This window comes from Lepidothrix coronata, unplaced genomic scaffold (genome assembly GCF_001604755.1).
Source record: "Lepidothrix coronata isolate B3197 unplaced genomic scaffold, Lepidothrix_coronata-1.0 Scaffold178, whole genome shotgun sequence".
Taxonomy (NCBI): domain Eukaryota; kingdom Metazoa; phylum Chordata; class Aves; order Passeriformes; family Pipridae; genus Lepidothrix; species Lepidothrix coronata.
Window position 1 is genome coordinate 901,640 of NW_016690358.1, and position 17,485 is coordinate 919,124.

Sequence of the window (17,485 nt, forward strand, 5' to 3'; positions counted from 1 at the left end):
ACGGCTTTGGGTGTTTCATCACCTTCCTTGGGCCTGAGAAAGTGGTTTCTGTTATTTGCTGGGGTTGGAGGCCCATAAAGCCATGCAGATCTCCACAGCCTGATGTGCTTGTCCCAGCTTGCCACCAGTCCATGTAGTGCCCTGTGTGTGTGTGAGTTCTGTCCCCCACATACAGTACTGGGTTACCTCTGCTGTGCCCAGAGACCACTTTGGCTTAGAAAATCCACTTGTTCTGGCCCTGGAAAAGCACATGTATGTATGTATTAGCTACACTCCCCTTCATTTCAGTTAGATGTCTGTTCTGGCAGATCAGTGACTGTTGTGGGAAGCAAATGCTTCATGTGACCATGACCCCTGTTTGCACATCCCTGCCTGGGCAACACAACGATCTCTTCTGGTCCAGCCTCCTCGGGTGCCTTCTTATACAGGGAAACATCAGTTCCTGCTTCCATCTCATAGCTAAGGAAAGAAGGCCTGCAGGGAGAATTAGGGCTCAGGCCCTGCTGCTGACACCCAGGAGGGGATTTTTACCTTGGCCTGAAAGGGGAGGAGAGGCTGTGTGGCCATCAGCAGTAAAGCTCAGCTTGAGTGAAGCATTAAGTAATGAACTGGTGCCACGTTTGAGATTAATCTTCCAATCATGCCATGTCCATTATGAGTCCTTGCTGGATGGTCTGCTGCACAGGATCAGGGTCCTGGGTGAAATGGGATTTTGATGTGAACAGGGGTGTGTGGAGAAAAGCTCTTAAATCAGTCTGGATGGGGTGCAGCTGTTTGGAAGGATGGAGATCACTGCAGGGTCTGCCTGTAGTCCTGTCCCTGGGTAATGCCAGGTGAATTCCTGCTCTGCTGATACAGTGCTAAAGCTGAAATAATGCTGGGTACAGCCTGCCTTAGTGCACAAAATAAGGATCACTGTGAGTCTGATAGTGGTTGTCCAGGAGACCTGTGGATGCAGGATGGGAAGATGAGATGATGATGGGCAGAGTGGCCATTTCAGTGGAAGAACAAGCACTTGTGCTCATGGTGGGGTACAGCTAGTGATATTTCTCTGGGGTTCAGAGCAGGGTTTCAGAAGGTGTGTGTGGCACAATGTGATGTAAATGGGGTGGATGTGAAGCTGCAGGTGTTCTGTGTGTGTGGAACACCCTGCTCTGGTCAGAAATGCTGCAGGACAGGCCATGATATCCCCCCTCCCTGCTGCAATAGCTCCTGCCATCAGGAATATATCCAGTCTGAGGTAAAAGTCTGTCTCTTGGGCACTGGTTGCAGCACCATCAGGGATGTCTGGAGGTCAGAGCCTGTCTGAATGTTGCCCAGCTGGGAGCTGTTTGGTGCTGCTGTAGGTGCCCCATCAGCAGTGGGTGCAGGGGCAGGAGTGTGGCACGTGCCCCTTGGCCTTATTCAGCAGCAGCACCAGACTCTGGTGGGCAAAGGGTCTGTGGAGGTGAGTGTGTGCCAGCTGCTCTGTTCCCTAGTCCTCAGCAGCCCATGGGGCTGAGGTGGCCCCTGTGGAGATGTGCTGCTGGCACCACATCACTGCTGCTCCCAAAGAGGCTGCAGGGCTGGCGTGGGCAGCAAAAGCCTTCCCACAGCCCTTTTGTCTGAGGCTTCCAGAGCCTGTTCTGGACTGTGGCTGCCCCTCAGCAGGTCCCCCCTCTGGTTGGGAAATCCAGCATGAGACTGGCTCATCCATCACCTCCCCACTCAGCTGGGGTGGCCCTTTGGCTCTGTCCCAGACAGTGACAGCTTCCCAACCTGCACGGCAGCCTCCAGATCCTGCAGAGTCTTTCGTGCAAAGCTGAGAAAGTTGCCTTTACCTTATGGATGAGTGCTCCAGCAAGCACCTTAAAAATGGGACTTTATGCCTGGTGAGGAACCTGGTTTTCCCACTGCTAAGAGATGGGAGCAGAAGTCAGGAAAATATCTGTTTGCTGCGTGTAATTGAGTAGCTGTCGGGTTTATCATTTCTGAGCTTGAAATACTTCAGATTGAGAATCAAGACAGGAATTGGTGACATCTGCTCATTGCAGCTCGAGGTCTTGGATATCAAAGCATTGCTGCTGTGTCCTGCACAGTGTACAGGAAGGACCTTTTATAGTTAACAAACCTGCTCTGGAGAGGGCGGGTAGCCCTTGTCCTCCTCCTCGGGAGCTGAAGGGCAGCCTGCAGCTGAAAGGAGCCCAGATGTGTGTCCAGTGCTGCCCCCATGTCCTCTGCCCCATGTTTTGGGTTTTAGGTGCATTTAGTGCTGCTCAGGTATTGCTCAGTTGTCTCTTGAAAACCAGAGCTCTGCAGGGAGGGGAGGGATCTCTGGGGACATTCCCAGTTGCAGGAGGAGGTGTCTGGCTTCTCCCTCCGTGGTTTGTGTTCCCGATATCCTGCCCTGACAGTCACCCTGGTCCTTTGTCCCGCAGTGCCCTGACTCTGCCTGCAAGCAGGACCTGCTGGCGTACCTGCAGCGCATCGCCCTGTACTGCCACCAGCTCAACATCTGCAGCAAGGTGAAGGCTGAAGTGCAGAACCTCGGCGGGGAGCTCGTCGTCTCCGGGGTACGTGTGAGCTCTGACGTGTCTGGCTTTTCCTTCCAGAGGGAACAATTATTCCAAGCTGAGCTTTTGTGTTAAACGCTGTGGAATATAGACAAGAGATTTTGGAGCATTCAGAGTTTTAATGTATGCAGAGTTTATGTTGCTGGCTCGTTGTTCTGGGAAGAAACGCTTGCTGTGAAAATACAGACTTCACATTTCCTTACTCACCGGTGTTTGTAGACAGATTCACTTCACCTCTGCGTAATCTACTGTTTTTCCAGGCTGCTTTTCACTCTTAGTGAGGTTAAATCACTTTAATCAGCACAGCTAAACCTACTCCACATCTCTGCACAGCCTTGAAACTCACTGGGGTCCTGCAATGCTCCAGAGATGTTAATATTTCAGGATAGCTGTGCCCTGAAGAGTGCAGGGATTTTTAGTGGCTGCTCTGGTTTCTGACAGCTGGAAGCTGCCCCAGGCCAGCCTGCTTCCTTATTCCAGCCATTACTTTTCCAAATAATTTTTTCACTGTAGTTCATGAAATGCTTCCTCCTAAGAGGAGTCTGTATGATGGATATCTGGGAGGAGGGAAGTGGAGCTAAATTCCTAATTTCTCCTGGTGTCCTCTTCCTTCTCCAGGACAGGCATGTTTGATCACTAGGGCTTTTGCCCAGATATGTCAGGACTGAGGTAGGAGGTTTGGAGAAGGGGCAGAAGTGGCTGATAGTCCAGTATTGTTCCCTGAATCCTTGACAGCAAATGGAAAAAAACTTACCACCTTCTGCCATTTTGATATCACAGAATCATGGACTGGTTTGGGTTGGAAGGGACCTTAAAGCTCATCTCGTCCCCCCAACAATGGGCAGGGACACCTTCTACTATCCCAGGCTGCTCCAAGCCCTGTCCAACCTGGACACTTCCAGGGATGGGGCAGCCACTGCTTCTCTGGGCAGCCTGTGCCAGTGGTATTTTCCAGTTTCATATTTCAGATGGTTAAACTTCCCAGCACAGGTTTCCTCCACAAAGCAGGTGGAGCTGTGGGACAAGAGCTCTGGATCAGCAGCAGCTGTGGGGGGTCAGCAGGAGCTGCTGCTGGAGCAGAGGGAGCTGAGGTGGGGATGAACACCCTTGCACAATCTTAGCCCATCTGAGGATGACAGGCTGTGCTGCCCCTCCTGCTGTGCCAGTTCCCTGCTCGTGTTCCCAGCCCTGGGATCCCGGAGCTGTGATGGAACGTGCTCCTGTGGCTGCTGTTCTCTGCCTGATGTCCTGGGAGCTGGAAGGCTGAAGGCATCGTGCTGTCAAAGAAGTAGAAGTGTCATTATGCAGTAATAAGTATTCCAGGGTTTCACTGCAGTTACTCAGTGTCTCCGGGATTTACATCCCCTCTGCCATAAATTAGTTATATGAACAGCCTGGCATCTGTACTCTGATCTCCTGGTTTTATCCCTTCTCCTCCAGTCTGTCCACTGGGGCTGGATGTTGCCAGCAGGAGTGTTAAGCTTCTGTCAGATAATCAGATGAAGACCTCTTCCAGTTCAGAGACATCACCTGTCTAAGGGTAAAATTGTGTTCAGTGTTCACACCCTGCCCATAGAGCAGAGAGTGCTGTGAGAGCAGAGCCACAGCCCAGGCAGGCAGAGCTCGCACTCTGAGCAGTCTGACAATTCATTTACTAAAGTACCTCCCTGCTCTTGTTGCATTTAATGTGATTCTTCCTGCTGCGGTGATTCATGGAAACAGTCAAGTGCAGTGGAAGTGGTTTCCAGGCTGGGGTGAGGACAGCAGAGCACATGGGTTTGCTGGAGGGCACAGACCCGACCTGCTGCTGTGGCACTCAGAGCACAGCGGGTGGGAAGGAAGGTGCCAACAACCTGAGAAAAGCCACCACCCCCTGCCCAGCTGGGTTTGCTGCTGGACAAGCCATGGCTTCAAGAAGAAACTTTCCCCCAGAAACTTCCTGTCTGCAGCAGCAGGATTTAAGTGTGTAGAGGCTGCTGAGCTCTTGTGTAAGCTGAGCAGAGGTGCTGAAACCCTGCCCTGCACCAAGCCCTGCTCCACACCAAACCCCTGCCCAGATTGAAACCCTGCCTCAGACCAAACCCTGCCCCAGACCACTTGGTCTTGACAAGCCAGGGATCCCCCCCGAGCAGAGGGCACTGGTCACTGGAGAAGGGAGTCCCAGCTGAGGTCACCTCAGTGCTCCTCCCCTCTCTCTTTCACCTGGCCCTGATTTTGGCTTTTGAACCCTGCTGTGCCCTGAAGCTTCAACAAAAGCAATTTTCCAAATTTTGATGCTCTTGCAAATCAGGAACCAGCTGGGAAAGGGCTCCAGGCCTGGCTGATGATGCACTCGTGTTCCTTCCTTCCCAATACAACTTAGTATTCTAGAGCAATTCAAATACTTATTATCAGTGATTAAGATATTACTACAGCTTTATTAATTGCATTAGAGAATAAGCTACTGTTAAAGCTTAGTCACAAAAGCAAACAGCAGAATACAAATCATTCCCATTGCTGTTGATATGGAAAATGCAGACAGTGGGGCAAACTGTGCTTCCACCTTGGTGGCACAAGTGAGGTTTGTACCACTGAGTGTCTGGAGAAAAATCCTGCCTCAAACTGGGAACCTCAGGTTCCAGATGAAAACCCAGACAAATCAGTTCTCGAGCTCTTTTGCTTTCTCAGCAGTGCCCTGTTCTCTGGAATGCTGTGCTCTGGGGGTCTGTGGTGTGTGACACGTGTGTGCTCCCGTTGGCAGGTGGACAGTGCCATGTCCCTGATCCAGGCGGCCAAGAACCTGATGAACGCGGTGGTGCAGACGGTGAAGGCGTCCTACGTGGCCTCCACCAAGTACCAGAAGTCCCAGGGCATGGCTTCCCTCAACCTCCCCGCTGTCTCCTGGAAGATGAAGGCTCCTGAGAAGAAACCCCTGGTCAAGAGGGAGAAACAAGACGAAACCCAAACTAAAATCAAGAGGGCGTCCCAGAAGAAGCACGTGAACCCCGTGCAGGCTCTCAGCGAGTTCAAGGCCATGGAGAGTATCTAGAGGAGGCCTCTGGCTTGGGTGTGTTTTTCTCTAGCCCACTACTGCTACTTCCAGAACTCTACTTTTAATACCCTAAGGATTTTTCAGAAACTTACTATTCCTCAAAATGTATTTACTTAATATAATTTTGATAACTTTGTTTAGATTACATGGGGAAATACTCAAATTTCTATCAGTATATCTTCAGCCTGCAGAAGTGTGTTAATTTAGATGGCTTTTAGATTCCAGGGGTGGATTTCTAGCTGGAAATCATTTTTTATAATCTTGCTTTAAATGAAATATTCTATAACCAAAGAGGATTTTACAGTAACACTAACGGTTAACACTAATATTGAATCCTGCTACTCAGAGACTCAGTTTATCATGGTGATCAAGAGAGGAATCAAGTCTTTTCACTCAAAAAAATAATTAGTGGAAGTATTGTATGTGTTAGTGTGTATCCCTGTGGTTGGAGTGGAGAGGGAACAAGCTCAGAGGAGTATGAAAGTGCAGCAGGCACTGGCTGTGGGACCACAACTGGAAAACATCTGGAAAAACCATATACCTGTGCCTGGGTTGGGCTTTGCTGGGGACCATGTTTGCAGATGTGCTTGGTGGTGTGCTGGGGATGTGATGCTGCTTCTCCTGGGCTGCCCTGGAGCCCTTTTCCTGACGGGTGGTTCCCATCGGCTCGGGGGTCACTTCTCCCCCCCGGGATCCCGGAGCCAATCCTCACAAACACATCCAGTCCTGTGGGCGATCCTTCAGTGTGACACCGGACGGAATTTGAATGCCTGGTTACAAATTACTAGTGTATTTTGCTGCGGGACACTAATAAAGTTGCTTTTCCCAGCTGGTGTATTGTGGTGCAGTGAATGGAGCCGGCCCAGCCCGCCCCTCGCCCCCCCCTCGCCATTCAGATGCAAATCAGCTTTGTGCTCATTCCTCATAATTGCTCTGCATCCCGCCTTGGGCTTCCAGAGGCACCCAGGAAATCGTGTTTGCTCAGGCTGCAATTTAGACTGTACATTATTTGTGATAACTATAGCTACAAGGTATAATTTCACTGTCTTATTTAAATTTTATGAATTTCAGTGTGTTTTACATGTCCCAGTCCAGGCCAGTGCTGGAGAAGCAGTGCCTGCTCGGGTCAGCACCGTGGTGGCTGTTTCTGTAAAGCCTCCACCAAACTGGAGCAGCCTGGGCTGCTCCCTCATGTTTAAACTACAGCCACATTTTAGAGCTGAGCCTTGGCACTGATACATTATAATTTTATTTATCTCGATCAGTTTATAATTTACTATATCAAGGTTATTGCTGTCATGTTACTGTAATGCTGATCAGAATTAAGCTAAATAGTTCTTGGGATATTTTTGCCAAATTTATTATGTTTTCAAGCATTTTAGCCTCTTGAGTACAGATATTAAACAGTGGAATTATAGACTAGTTTCCACACGCCCTTAACAGCTAAACAGGCTCGGAGGGGGAGCTGATGTGCTCCTCCACTGGCATTTGGGGGTTAATGACACAGAGAGGCTCTAGGTCTTGTTTTATAGATAATTACTAGCAGATTTCATACCATTTTTTTCTCCTGGTATTTACATAATTGTCTTGAAGGCAATGATTAACTGCTTTTATACAATACAGGGGGTTTTTTCTCCTGGTATTAATTGTTGTCTTAAAGGCAACATTCCCTGGGCTGTTCAGGGAGTACGTCCAGTACCCCCCTGCCCCCCAAAATACAGTCTATTAATAATCTATTAATAAACTTTAAAAACCAACTCTTACATTAAGGTGAACAGACAAATTTACATGTATTTAGCTTTTAAATAAGTTAGTTTAGTTTATGCTACAAACTTTGAGCATCAAGTTGGCAAGAAATTAAAATATGGTTCCCCCTTTGGGAGAAGTGGTTCGAACACCCGGGGGGGGCAGGACCAGGGGACACGACAGGGACTGGAGGACAAAAGCCCCGAGTCACACACACATCTCTTGTACCCAAGAATTGCTCCTCTGGGAATCCCAGAATTGCTCCTCTAGGAATGGTGTTTGGAGGAGGGCAGGGAAGGGCAGGTGGGTTATCCTGGAGCAGCACCAGCTCCGAGCCCTGCCCGCGGGGCCCGAAGCACCAGTGGAGCCTCCGGCTCCTTAAGCACCAGCCCAAGCCTCAGGAGGGTCAGGGATCAAAACCCCACGTAAATCCCCCAATGCTGCCGTGTCAGGGAATTCCAGCCCAAACCAACCCCCGTGTCAGGGAATTCCAGCCCAAACCAACCCCCGTGTCAGGGAATTCAGGCCCAAACCAACCCCCGTGTCAGGGAATTCCAGCCCAAACCAACCCCCGTGTCAGGGAATTCCAGCCCAAACCAACCCCCTCGTGGAAGAGGCAGCGGCACCGCGAGGGGGTCCGGCCGCCAGCGGAGCTGTGACTTTATTAGGGAGCCAATTGAAGAGAATTACAGTAATTGCTGCTCGCTGTAATTAAGCGCTGGGGAAGGGCTGTGCAGTCGCTCTCGCTGCGGCTGCTGGAGGGAGGACACTCCGCTACCAGGAGGGAGCGAACGCGGCCGTGTGGGGTGGTAAAAGCTGCGAGGTGGGAATGTCCTTCGGCCCCTTCCCCGATGGTGTACGAGGAGCTGAGCCCCCCTTTCCCCTTCCCCAGCCCCTCACGGGGCTCCAGGGGCTGGGGATGGAGGGGACTCGCTGTGGCTTTGGGGAGGGAAGGGCTGTGGGCTCTTCTGACCACCAGCTCCCCGCGCCTGCTCCCCAAGCACCCCAAAGTACCTGAAGAGAAAGGATTTGGGGGTTTTTTTGCAGACCTGGCTGTGCAGGGATGCTCGGGAAGATGAACCCACATTAAGTGTATTAGTGAAACCACATTAAATCCCCAGGAGATAGTCTTACTCCAAAATTCAAGTGCTCTTAATTCAATTCCGCGGTGAATCAAGCCGCGCTGAATTTATGCCGCTTTAATTGCGTGTGAAGGTTTCCCCGCCGCGGTTTAATGGTGGTTAATGAATGCCTTTCCCACTCTGTGCTCTCCCTGTGCCCCAAGCGGCTTTGAGAGGGCTCAGGGAGCAGGGGGGGCCCGGGGGATCCCGGGGCAGGACGGGATGGGTGCGGAGCGGGGCACCCTGAGCTGTGTTTTCTAACACTGGTACTTTCAAAGCAAGCCGAGGCAGCCAAATCTCAAATGTGCAATTAGAGGGGAGGGCAGAGGGGGCGAGGAAGGCTGGGGGGGGTCAAAACCCCCAACAAATGGGTGGGGAAAGGCGAAATCCATTAAGGCACAGCGGATGCTCCAGCACTGAAGGCTCAGGAAGTTCCTGTGTTTGCGTGTTGGAGGCTGGTGAGCATCCCGGGAGGCACCGCCCGCGGGCTCTGCTCTGAGCCTCCTCCCTGCCAGGATCCGGGGAGCTCCGGATGAACCAGCACAACCCTCCTGATGCTCTTGTGGGTGCAAGGGGAAAGAACTGGCTGTTGCTGGCCTGGCCACGTGTGTGATTCCAGCCCTGCCAGGCTGTCTAATGCCTCACTCCCTGCTTGGGGATGGCGGGCGGGGGTGACCTGGTTGGCTCCAAAATCAACAAGTGCCGCCTCCTCTCCCCTAGACCTGCAGAGGGAGGGGGTTCAGTGAGCCCTACCCAAGGTCTCCATCTGCCCCAGGACCCCTCCAGCTCTGACTTGCTCCATACCTGGGAGGCTGCAGGGATTTGGGTCAGTGGGCCGTGAGTCACCGCAGTGGGATGTGCCCGTGACACCCTGTGCCGGGGCAGCACGGCTGGGCTGGCTCTGCACAGGAGCTGGAGCAGGACAGGCTCGGCCCTGGCCCTGTCCCATCCTGCCCACAGCGCCGAGGGAGGGAGGGCAGCAGCCCTGTCATTGCCCCGGGCTGGGGACCAGCAGTGCCATTTGGGGAGCAAACCCCTCATTAGTGGGGACACTGGCCCGGCTGGGATTTATGGACAGGGAAAGCAACCCCGTGCTCACCTGCGCTTCTCCATCCCCCCTGGGGACACACAGCCATGCACACTGGGGAAGGCTGCCCCTTTTTGGGCTCCAGCTCCACGCTGCACCTTGGCCACGCTGCCAAGGGCACAGCTTTTGGTGCCCTATAGGACTCTGTGGCTGCCACTGCCTCCCCAACACTGCCCTGGCTGCACTCCCAGTGCTCCCATTTGGAAACCCCTGAGACCAGTGGTGGCCCTGGGGGAACTTGGGGGCTACAGCCCAGGAGTCCCTCCTGGCCACTCCTGCATGGAGCAGGGCCACCCATAGTGCCCATCACCTCCCTCTCTGCTGGTCCTGCCTGCATCGTGCCCACCCCTGTGCTGGGACGGATGGGCTTTCTCTGCTCTGACTTTAGTGAAGGGAGGCTGCTTTGGTCGGGGGGGGCTCACCAGGCTGGTCCCAGGAGGGAGTGTGTCTGGCTGCTGCAGGGGGGGCTGCCCTGGGTCTGCATTTGATTTAAGGCTCCTGGTGCTCCGTATTTCCAGGTGATTTGTGCTTATTTGTTGTGTTCAAGCCCCAAAGGGAGCTGCCCTGGGAGCAGGGAGAGCTGGCAGCTGGAGGGGCAGTGGCACAGCACAGCCCCAGGGAGCACCCACAGCCACAGGGACCCCCGTGGGATGAGGAGAGGGCTGGGACAGGGAGGTGGGCAGGGGGTCTCACTAAAACACAGTCAGCTGGGCCATGGGGGTGCCCTGTGTCCGGCAGCAGGACCCCCACCACGAGCAACTGTGCCAGAAAAGAGCCCAAATGGCTTTTGGCAGCCAAACCCCAATGCCAAGGTCCTGCCAGTGCCGGCTCCTGGGGGTTGGGCAAAGACCCCCACCCACCAGCACAGGGAAGGAACCAGCAGCACAACCCCATGGGGGCAAGGGCTGCAATCCCCCCAATGCCATTGTGTCCCAAAACACCTCGGCCCCAGGGCCATGGCTGCCACCCCATGCCGGGCACAGACTGGCACAGACCAGGAGCACTCGCAGTCCCTGAGCTGCCCAAGCTGCCAGACCCCCCTCAGTGAGGGACACGGGCACTCCCAGCCCCTCACCCCATCCCCAGGGCACCAGAGGCTCTGGCCAGCACAGGTGTCACAGCACCCACACCAACCAGATCCTGCTCAAAACCATGGCAGTGTAAAGGCTTTTAGGAATAGAGAGTGGGAGTTTTGGCTTTGGGGGTTGGACAGCCAGGGCTGGTGGTGTTTTTCTCCCTGGCTCAGCCCTTAACTAGGTTTTAGACCATCCTCACCTTGTTAAATCCAGCTGAAACAGTGACGAGGCAGGCAGGGCCAGAGAAATCCCTGTGCTGATCCCCCGGCTCTGCTGGAGCTCTGCTTCCCCCTGGCATCGCTCCAAGGGCTTAGGTTTCCAGCAGAAAAGCCCCTTCCCATGTTTGTCCTGCCTGTTACCCTCAGATATATGTATTTTTTTTTTAACCTACAAAGTAAAGCCCTGGCATCACAGGCTGGGAAACGCATTTCAGAGAAAAACGAAAAAAAAAAAAAGAAAAATCATTTTTAATGCCAGCAAAACAGGCTGAACCAAAAGCCAAGAAGAGAAGGACCAAAAAAAAATCAATAGTTATAATTAGCCCTGCTACTTAACAGTGACAAGCAACACGCTGTGCATGGCAGCCAGGAATATTTCAGCATAAAGGAGGGCTGGTGGCCCTGAACCAGCTGCAAGGAGGTGCCTGGCTGGGGTCACAGTGGGGACTCTGGTGGCATTTGGGCACCAAATGCAAAGCCCTGCAAGGCTGTGCCAGCCCCAGCTCAGGGCTGGGGGACAGAGGGACCAGCTGGGCTCTTCTATTAATTTATTTTCCACACATATTTTAACGCCGGTGCTGCTGCCCCGGGGCCCGGGAGCCGCGGTGGGAGCGGCGGTGAGAGAGATGCCTTTTGTGCCAGAGCTGGAGGGGAACACAGGGATTACAGCTAATCACCTCCTGGCAGCGCTGCAAGCAGACCTGGAAGGGAATACCGGGATAACAGCTCCTCTAATCACCTCCTGGCCGCGCTGGCAGCAGGGTGTGCTCGGGTGTCCCCAGGGTGTCCCCCCAGCCGCCGGTGCCAGGCGGTCACGGGCAGCTCCGCAGCCGGGACACCCCCGTGATTGTGCTCTTTGCGGGCAGTTTTTGGGGCAGCAGCGTTTCCTCCCAGCAAGACTTTGGATTCTCCTCACCTGAAGATGGGTGATGTGGGGAGACAGAATGAACTCAATGAGGAGAGGGTGGAACATCCCCAGTGGACCATCCAGCGGGAGAAGCAGCTTAAGGAGGTTTGTGGGGGAAGGGACATGAGTTGAGGAAAGAGAAGCTGCAGCTGGAGGAGGTGTGTGGAGGGAGATTCCCAGCCCAGCACACCATGGACAGAGTTCTGCACAGCATGGGTGGAAAACCCTTGGCTGGCCAGTCTCAATCCCTTGGGAGCCACCTCCAAAGACAAGAACAACACAAGTGGGAAAGCTCAGTGGTCTGTTGTTGGGCAGGGTGTGCTTCTGAGCGGGAGAATGGCTCAGAGAATGGCCATGGCTGGAGCGGCTCTGGGGCTGTGTCACACCAGGGCTCACAGTGTTCCAACTCCAAACCCTTGGGCTGTGGCTGACCCTGAGCACAGAGGGGCTGGGTGACTGCACTGAGGGGTGGTGGGGCTGAGCCTCGGGTGGACTTGGCCATGGGATAGTCCTGCTCCAAGCACAGCCTGGATAAGAGCCCCTCCAACCAGGGCCTTATGGAAAGAGTGCCCAGCCCTCCTGAACAAGCACTGAGCAATCCCCCTCCCAGTGGTGCTGTCCAAGGGCCACAGTGCCTCACACAGGAGCAAACACAGATCACAGACATGGCAGGTCATCACTGGGCATGGACAAAGGCAGCTCAGAGCTGTGGGAACACACACTTTGTGCAGCAAAGCTGCCTCACACAGACAGCCCCACATCCCTCAGCCCTTCCCACCCAAATCCTGCAGGAGGACTGAGAACATGCAGAAGGTGCCATGGCAGGGGCTATGTCAGTTGAGCCTCCACCTTGTTCCCTCCACAGTATGCACCTCCATTTCTGCAGCATTACCACATGGAAAATGAGACGTGCCACCCCCAGATGTTTCAATAACAAAGGTGTTGGCCCAGTGCTAGGATCTCATTTTGTCCAACAGTTTATTCCAAAGTGCTTTTACACTGGTGCCATCCAAACTCACTGTCACCCTGAATTATCTGGAGTTGAACTGAACCTACAGTTACTTTCACCTTAACTCCTGGATGATGGTGTTTATGGAGCCGAGGAGCTCCCTGAAGTAGCCGTCCTTGTCCCCTTCCCGCTGCTCCTCGGCCGCCAGCTCCTCGTACTCGCTGCGCAGGAGGCCCAGGGTGGTGCCCAGGGCAGGATCCCCCCGGTAGTGCTCCCTGCAGAAGGCCATCAGCACACCCACCAGCTTGAGGACCTTCTCCCGGGTGTCGTGCTCAGGCATGGCCAGCAGGTTGGGAGCCACCGCGCACCAGTCCTGCTCCACCACCGCCGGCACCAGCCTCACCTCCCGGTACTGCTGGATTTTCTCTTCCATCTGCTCTCCGTGCTGTGAGTCCTCAAGCAGCATCTGCAGGAAGTGGTGGAGCACAGATTAATATCCCTGTCAGAGAGAAACTCTCCCAGGAGGTGGCACGTGGTGGCAGAGGAGGATGCACACCTGGTAACACCTGCCTTGGACGGTGACTTGTCACAGAAGACCAAGGCGAGGTTGTGTCCTGGTTCCCTGCCACAGGGGCTGGTTGCTCACCCTGGAAAACTCCCAGTGACTGGGAGTTTCTGTGTCCCATGGCCCTGAAAGGGCATGCAAAGGGCAGGAGGCTCAGCAGACCTGGAAAGTCTCTGGTCTGCTCTGGGCACGTGCAGCATCTCACAAACATCACCCACCGCTGGGGTCTGTGCTGCTCCCACCACAGACATGGAGATCTCTGTGTCCTCCAGCCCCAGCCAGACCTTCCCCTCCCAGCCTGGTCCAGAAACACCCCAATACTGTCAGAGCCTGGTTGTAAGGATTGACAGGAATGACACACTGGGGACAGTGAGGGACAATGCCAAGGAGACCTCCCCTCTCCTCATCCCCCAGAGAGCTGCCTGATGAACTGCAGGCAGGATTTGGGGGGACAAGGAAAGAAGGTGGCAGAAAAAGGCACTCAGAGCCCCAGTGACTCATGTTTCAGCACCAAGAGCTGCCAAGGTGGTTTATGATTTCCAATTCAACCCACCCCAAATCTGCCACCCCCACTGGCACCCAGGGCTGTGCCACCTCCCCCACGAAGCGCTGGGATTGATGCACGGAATTCCCAATCCAAAGAACAGTGGAAGATCATTGTTTTAACATAAACTTGAGAATCTGCTGGGCTGTGCCCTGCCCCAGCCCCACAGAGCCAGGAACAGATGGGGCTGCTGTGGGGGGCTGCCAGAAGAAGGGCGGCAGGATCAAATGGGAATGGTTTGAGTCAAAATGCCCACATCCTCTCCCTTCCCATGGAGCCAACAGGATCATGTTAGAGTCAGCACCTGATAAGATTTCAGACCTGCGAAAATAATTTGCACCTTTACAAAGTCTCCTGGAAAATAACTGATTTAACACAGAGGTGCTGCTCTGTGGTGCCTGCAACCCAGGCATTAGAGCAGCCATAATCCGCGGGGCAAATTGGCCATAAACTGAGCCAGAGTGCATTTAATTCCCATACTCTGGAGTCAGGGAAACGCACGGACTGAACAACAAGCCATGCCAAGGAAAGATGGGCTTTAAACTGACATTTACAGCAGTAATCCAGGGTATTTGAAAATAAAACACTGCACATGGCAGGCCAGGCCCCAGCGAGGGCCGTGCAGCAGGGCAGGGCCTCTCCAGCACACAGGGGCACAGCGGTGCCAGCCGGGCCCTCGGCTCAGGGCTGGACACCAGCAGCTGGACACCACAGCCCAGTGCCCGCACTCCCTGCTCGTGTCCTTGGTGTTGTGTTATTTAAACACCCTCGGGAGGAAAGGGTGGCAGTGGCTTAAAGAAGTGCAAAGGTTTCAGCTCGCTCTGGGCTCTCCCAGGCTCTCGAGCCCCACAGTGGTGGCGGGAGGGCAGGAGGGGACTCAGCCCCACGGCACCGAGGCAGGGTTGGCCCCTCCTCACCCTCGTCCTGTGAGGATGCTCAGCGTTAGCTCGGTGAGGGGAGCAGGTGGGGACCCCCGTGGGTCCTGTCCCAGCTCCTCACCTTCTCCATGATGAGGTCGTAGAGCAGTGTCACCACACGGACGTGCAGGGTCTCCATCCCCTTCTGCCGGAAGAGGCTCCTGAGCACCTGGAGGCCGCCCAGCTTGAGGAACTGCTGCTGGGCATAGGGGAAGTGTCTCAGCATGGAGGACAGGGCGAAGAGAGCCTGGTGGAGAGAGAGAGGGCCATCAACACAGCAGGCATGGCCACTGCGTATGGCATGGCCTCTCTTCATGGCACCCATGGGGACAGCAGCAACACCCCAGCCCACCTGTGCACAGCTCCCTGGAAAATGCATTCCAATCTCTCCTTGTCAAGGGGCATCTCCAACAGCCCCCTTTGCTCCTGATCCCAACCCCCCCCCAGCACCATGAGGTTGCCCAAACTTGCACCTGAACCCCAACCTGGGCAGTCACCGTGCTTGGTAGATCAGTAACCCAGAGGGACCCGTGACCAGCACCTGACAGACCCAATGCCATCACTTCTCCCTGCACTCCCTCTCAGTCCTTGGTACAGAGCCCAGTTATGGGGTTGGAATGGGGTGAGGGGGGTCCAGCACCGCTCAGCAGCCCGATCCCTGTGAGATAATTTGGATGCCTGAGGTGATGCCCCTGCACCTCCATAGTCAGAGGAGAAGACCATGATGTTCCCCAGCACCCAGCCCTGGCACAGGGCCTGTCAGGGTGCAGCACCACGTGCCAACAGCCAGAGCCCCAGCACCCCCGTGCCAGTGGGGCCTCGGGCAGTGCAGGGTTAGTGCTGAGGAGGCAATTAGGAGCCACTCTAATCCCGCTGGATCTCACACTGTCTGGCTTTGACAACCGTGGTGGCAGAGGGGAGGCTGAGCCTGCCCGGGGCAGGGCACGGGGATGCTCATCTGGGCGCGTGCCAGGAGCTGAGCCGGCTCCTCCGCACACCGGGCTGGGCCCCGCTCCTGGACAGATCCGAGCTGACAGCCATGTCTTCCCCAGTCCCATTTGTTTCTATTTTCCATTTTCCGAGTTGCCGCTGGTGAATTTGAGATGTTTCTGTCTCCGTTTTTAATCACAGGCCAAAGGACGGGGGAGGGAAGGGATGCACTTTTGGCCTCGTTGTCGTGCACTGCTGTGAGCACCGGGGCGGAAAAACCACCGGAGCGAGAGCTGGGGGCGGCTGCCCTGTGCAGGAAGGGTCTGGGGCACTGACCTGTCCTTGGGATCCTTGCCTGGAGAGAGGCAGGAGATTGTGCACAGCACAGGAACTAGAAATTAAAGGCCTCTGTCCTCCTGGAAAAGGGGGTTCAACCCTTGGAGGGTCTCATAAGGCTGCATGTGAGTGTGGGCAGCACTGAGCCCATTCCTCTCACTTCTCCAGGGGCTGCCAGCGGGATGCACTCAGGCTCAGTGGAAAGAATTATTCTGGAGCCAGCACCCAGGGGTTCACAGTGATGCTGGTGAGGGCCCCTGCATGCCCAGCCATCCCTCTCCACCCCAAAACAAGCTCTGGATTGAGCCAGAGGCATTCCTGGAAGGAGTTTCTGAGCATGGAGAATCCTGTGGTGCACTCTAGACAGATTTCCTCATATCCATGGCCAAATGCAACGGGATTCTCCAGCCTCTCCCATGCCTTTTGCTTGATGGAGAACTCTTCCCAGGGACTAAAGGGGAACACATTTTTGGGAGCTTGTTATAGCCCAGGCAGCACCCAGTGGTGTGAGTGACGTCCCAGACGAACAGAGGAGCTGACGGTGCCCTCACCCTGCCGGACCCCTCACACAGGAGGCCCCTGTGTTAAACAGGGCTGGGGGGAGCAGCCAGGTAACGTTCCAGGGGTGGCATCACACGCTAAAGCGAGGGTAATGGGATCTCATGCTCCAGGGAGTGCAGCAGGAGGCCAGGCGGGAGGGGCAGGAAGCCCCCGGCCGACGGACAGCGCTGCACATTTGGCTGGGGGCTCTCGGCGCTGCTCGCTTGGCTCCAAAGCCTCTGCCCAAGGCAGGACACAGGGCTGGCTCCAGCAATTAGCTCCTTCCAAACGTCAGCTCCCGTGTTGGTTGGGCTCTGACTGCTCTGCCTGTCATGGGGACCCTCGTCTGTCCCCCGAGGGGCTGCAGCACCACGCCCTGTCCCCGCGGGCTGTGCCCGTTTTGTGTGCCACTGCTGGCTCTGGGGGCAGACCCACAGCATCAGGGGGCAGCCAGCACTGCTGGGGGTGGGCTGGTACCCAGGGCCACCTTCCTGCACTCCTGGGAGCAAAGCCCACCCAATGTGGGAAGCAGCATGATGTCCCACACTCTCCAGATGTCAGTGACTTTCGGAGGAGTGTTTACATGGAGTTCAGCACAAAAACAGCTTTGCCCAGAGGGGCAGCCCCACTCACTCACCTTCTTCCTGACAGCCAGGGGTTGTTCTGTGGCCAGAATAACCAGGAGCTTCTGCAGTGCCCCCCCCTCAATGGCTTCAATCTGGACTTTGGGGTTGCTGCAGGGACAAAAGCAAAAGGCAGGTCACCAACAGAGTAAGGGCACAGCAGGGTGGGAGGGAGCCTGCTCTGGCTGTACCAGCCATGGTGTGACAGCAGGGCCAGGGCAGTGACTGTCCCTGTGCTGGCCCTGCTGAGGCCCCTCCAGGGCTGTGTCCAGTTCTGGGCCCTCATGGAAGAGAGACATTGAGGGGCTGGAGCGTGTGCAGGGAAGGGAACGGAGCTGGGAAG

At 55.0% G+C, this 17,485-nt stretch overlaps 2 protein-coding genes across 7 annotated transcripts in view; one reads left to right on the top strand and one right to left on the bottom strand.

Annotated features, from left to right (window-relative positions):
- CTNNA1 (catenin alpha 1) overlaps positions 1-6,411 on the top strand; it is a 119,447-nt gene extending 113,036 nt beyond the window's left edge. For all 3 annotated transcript variants that reach the window (XM_017830428.1, XM_017830426.1, XM_017830427.1), the window contains 2 exons: positions 2,418-2,552; positions 5,293-6,411. In XM_017830428.1, coding sequence (XP_017685917.1) covers positions 2,418-2,552; positions 5,293-5,580 — 423 coding nt within the window. In that variant the 3' untranslated portion in view covers positions 5,581-6,411. The remainder of the gene's footprint in view (positions 1-2,417; positions 2,553-5,292) is intronic.
- Positions 6,412-12,694: 6,283 nt separating this feature from the next.
- SIL1 (SIL1 nucleotide exchange factor) overlaps positions 12,695-17,485 on the bottom strand; it is a 99,777-nt gene continuing 94,986 nt past the window's right edge. For all 4 annotated transcript variants that reach the window (XM_017830438.1, XM_017830440.1, XM_017830439.1 and 1 more), the window contains 3 exons: positions 17,157-17,253; positions 14,796-14,960; positions 12,695-13,153 (listed from right to left, as the gene is read on the bottom strand). In XM_017830438.1, coding sequence (XP_017685927.1) covers positions 12,803-13,153; positions 14,796-14,960; positions 17,157-17,253 — 613 coding nt within the window. In that variant the 3' untranslated portion in view covers positions 12,695-12,802. The remainder of the gene's footprint in view (positions 13,154-14,795; positions 14,961-17,156; positions 17,254-17,485) is intronic.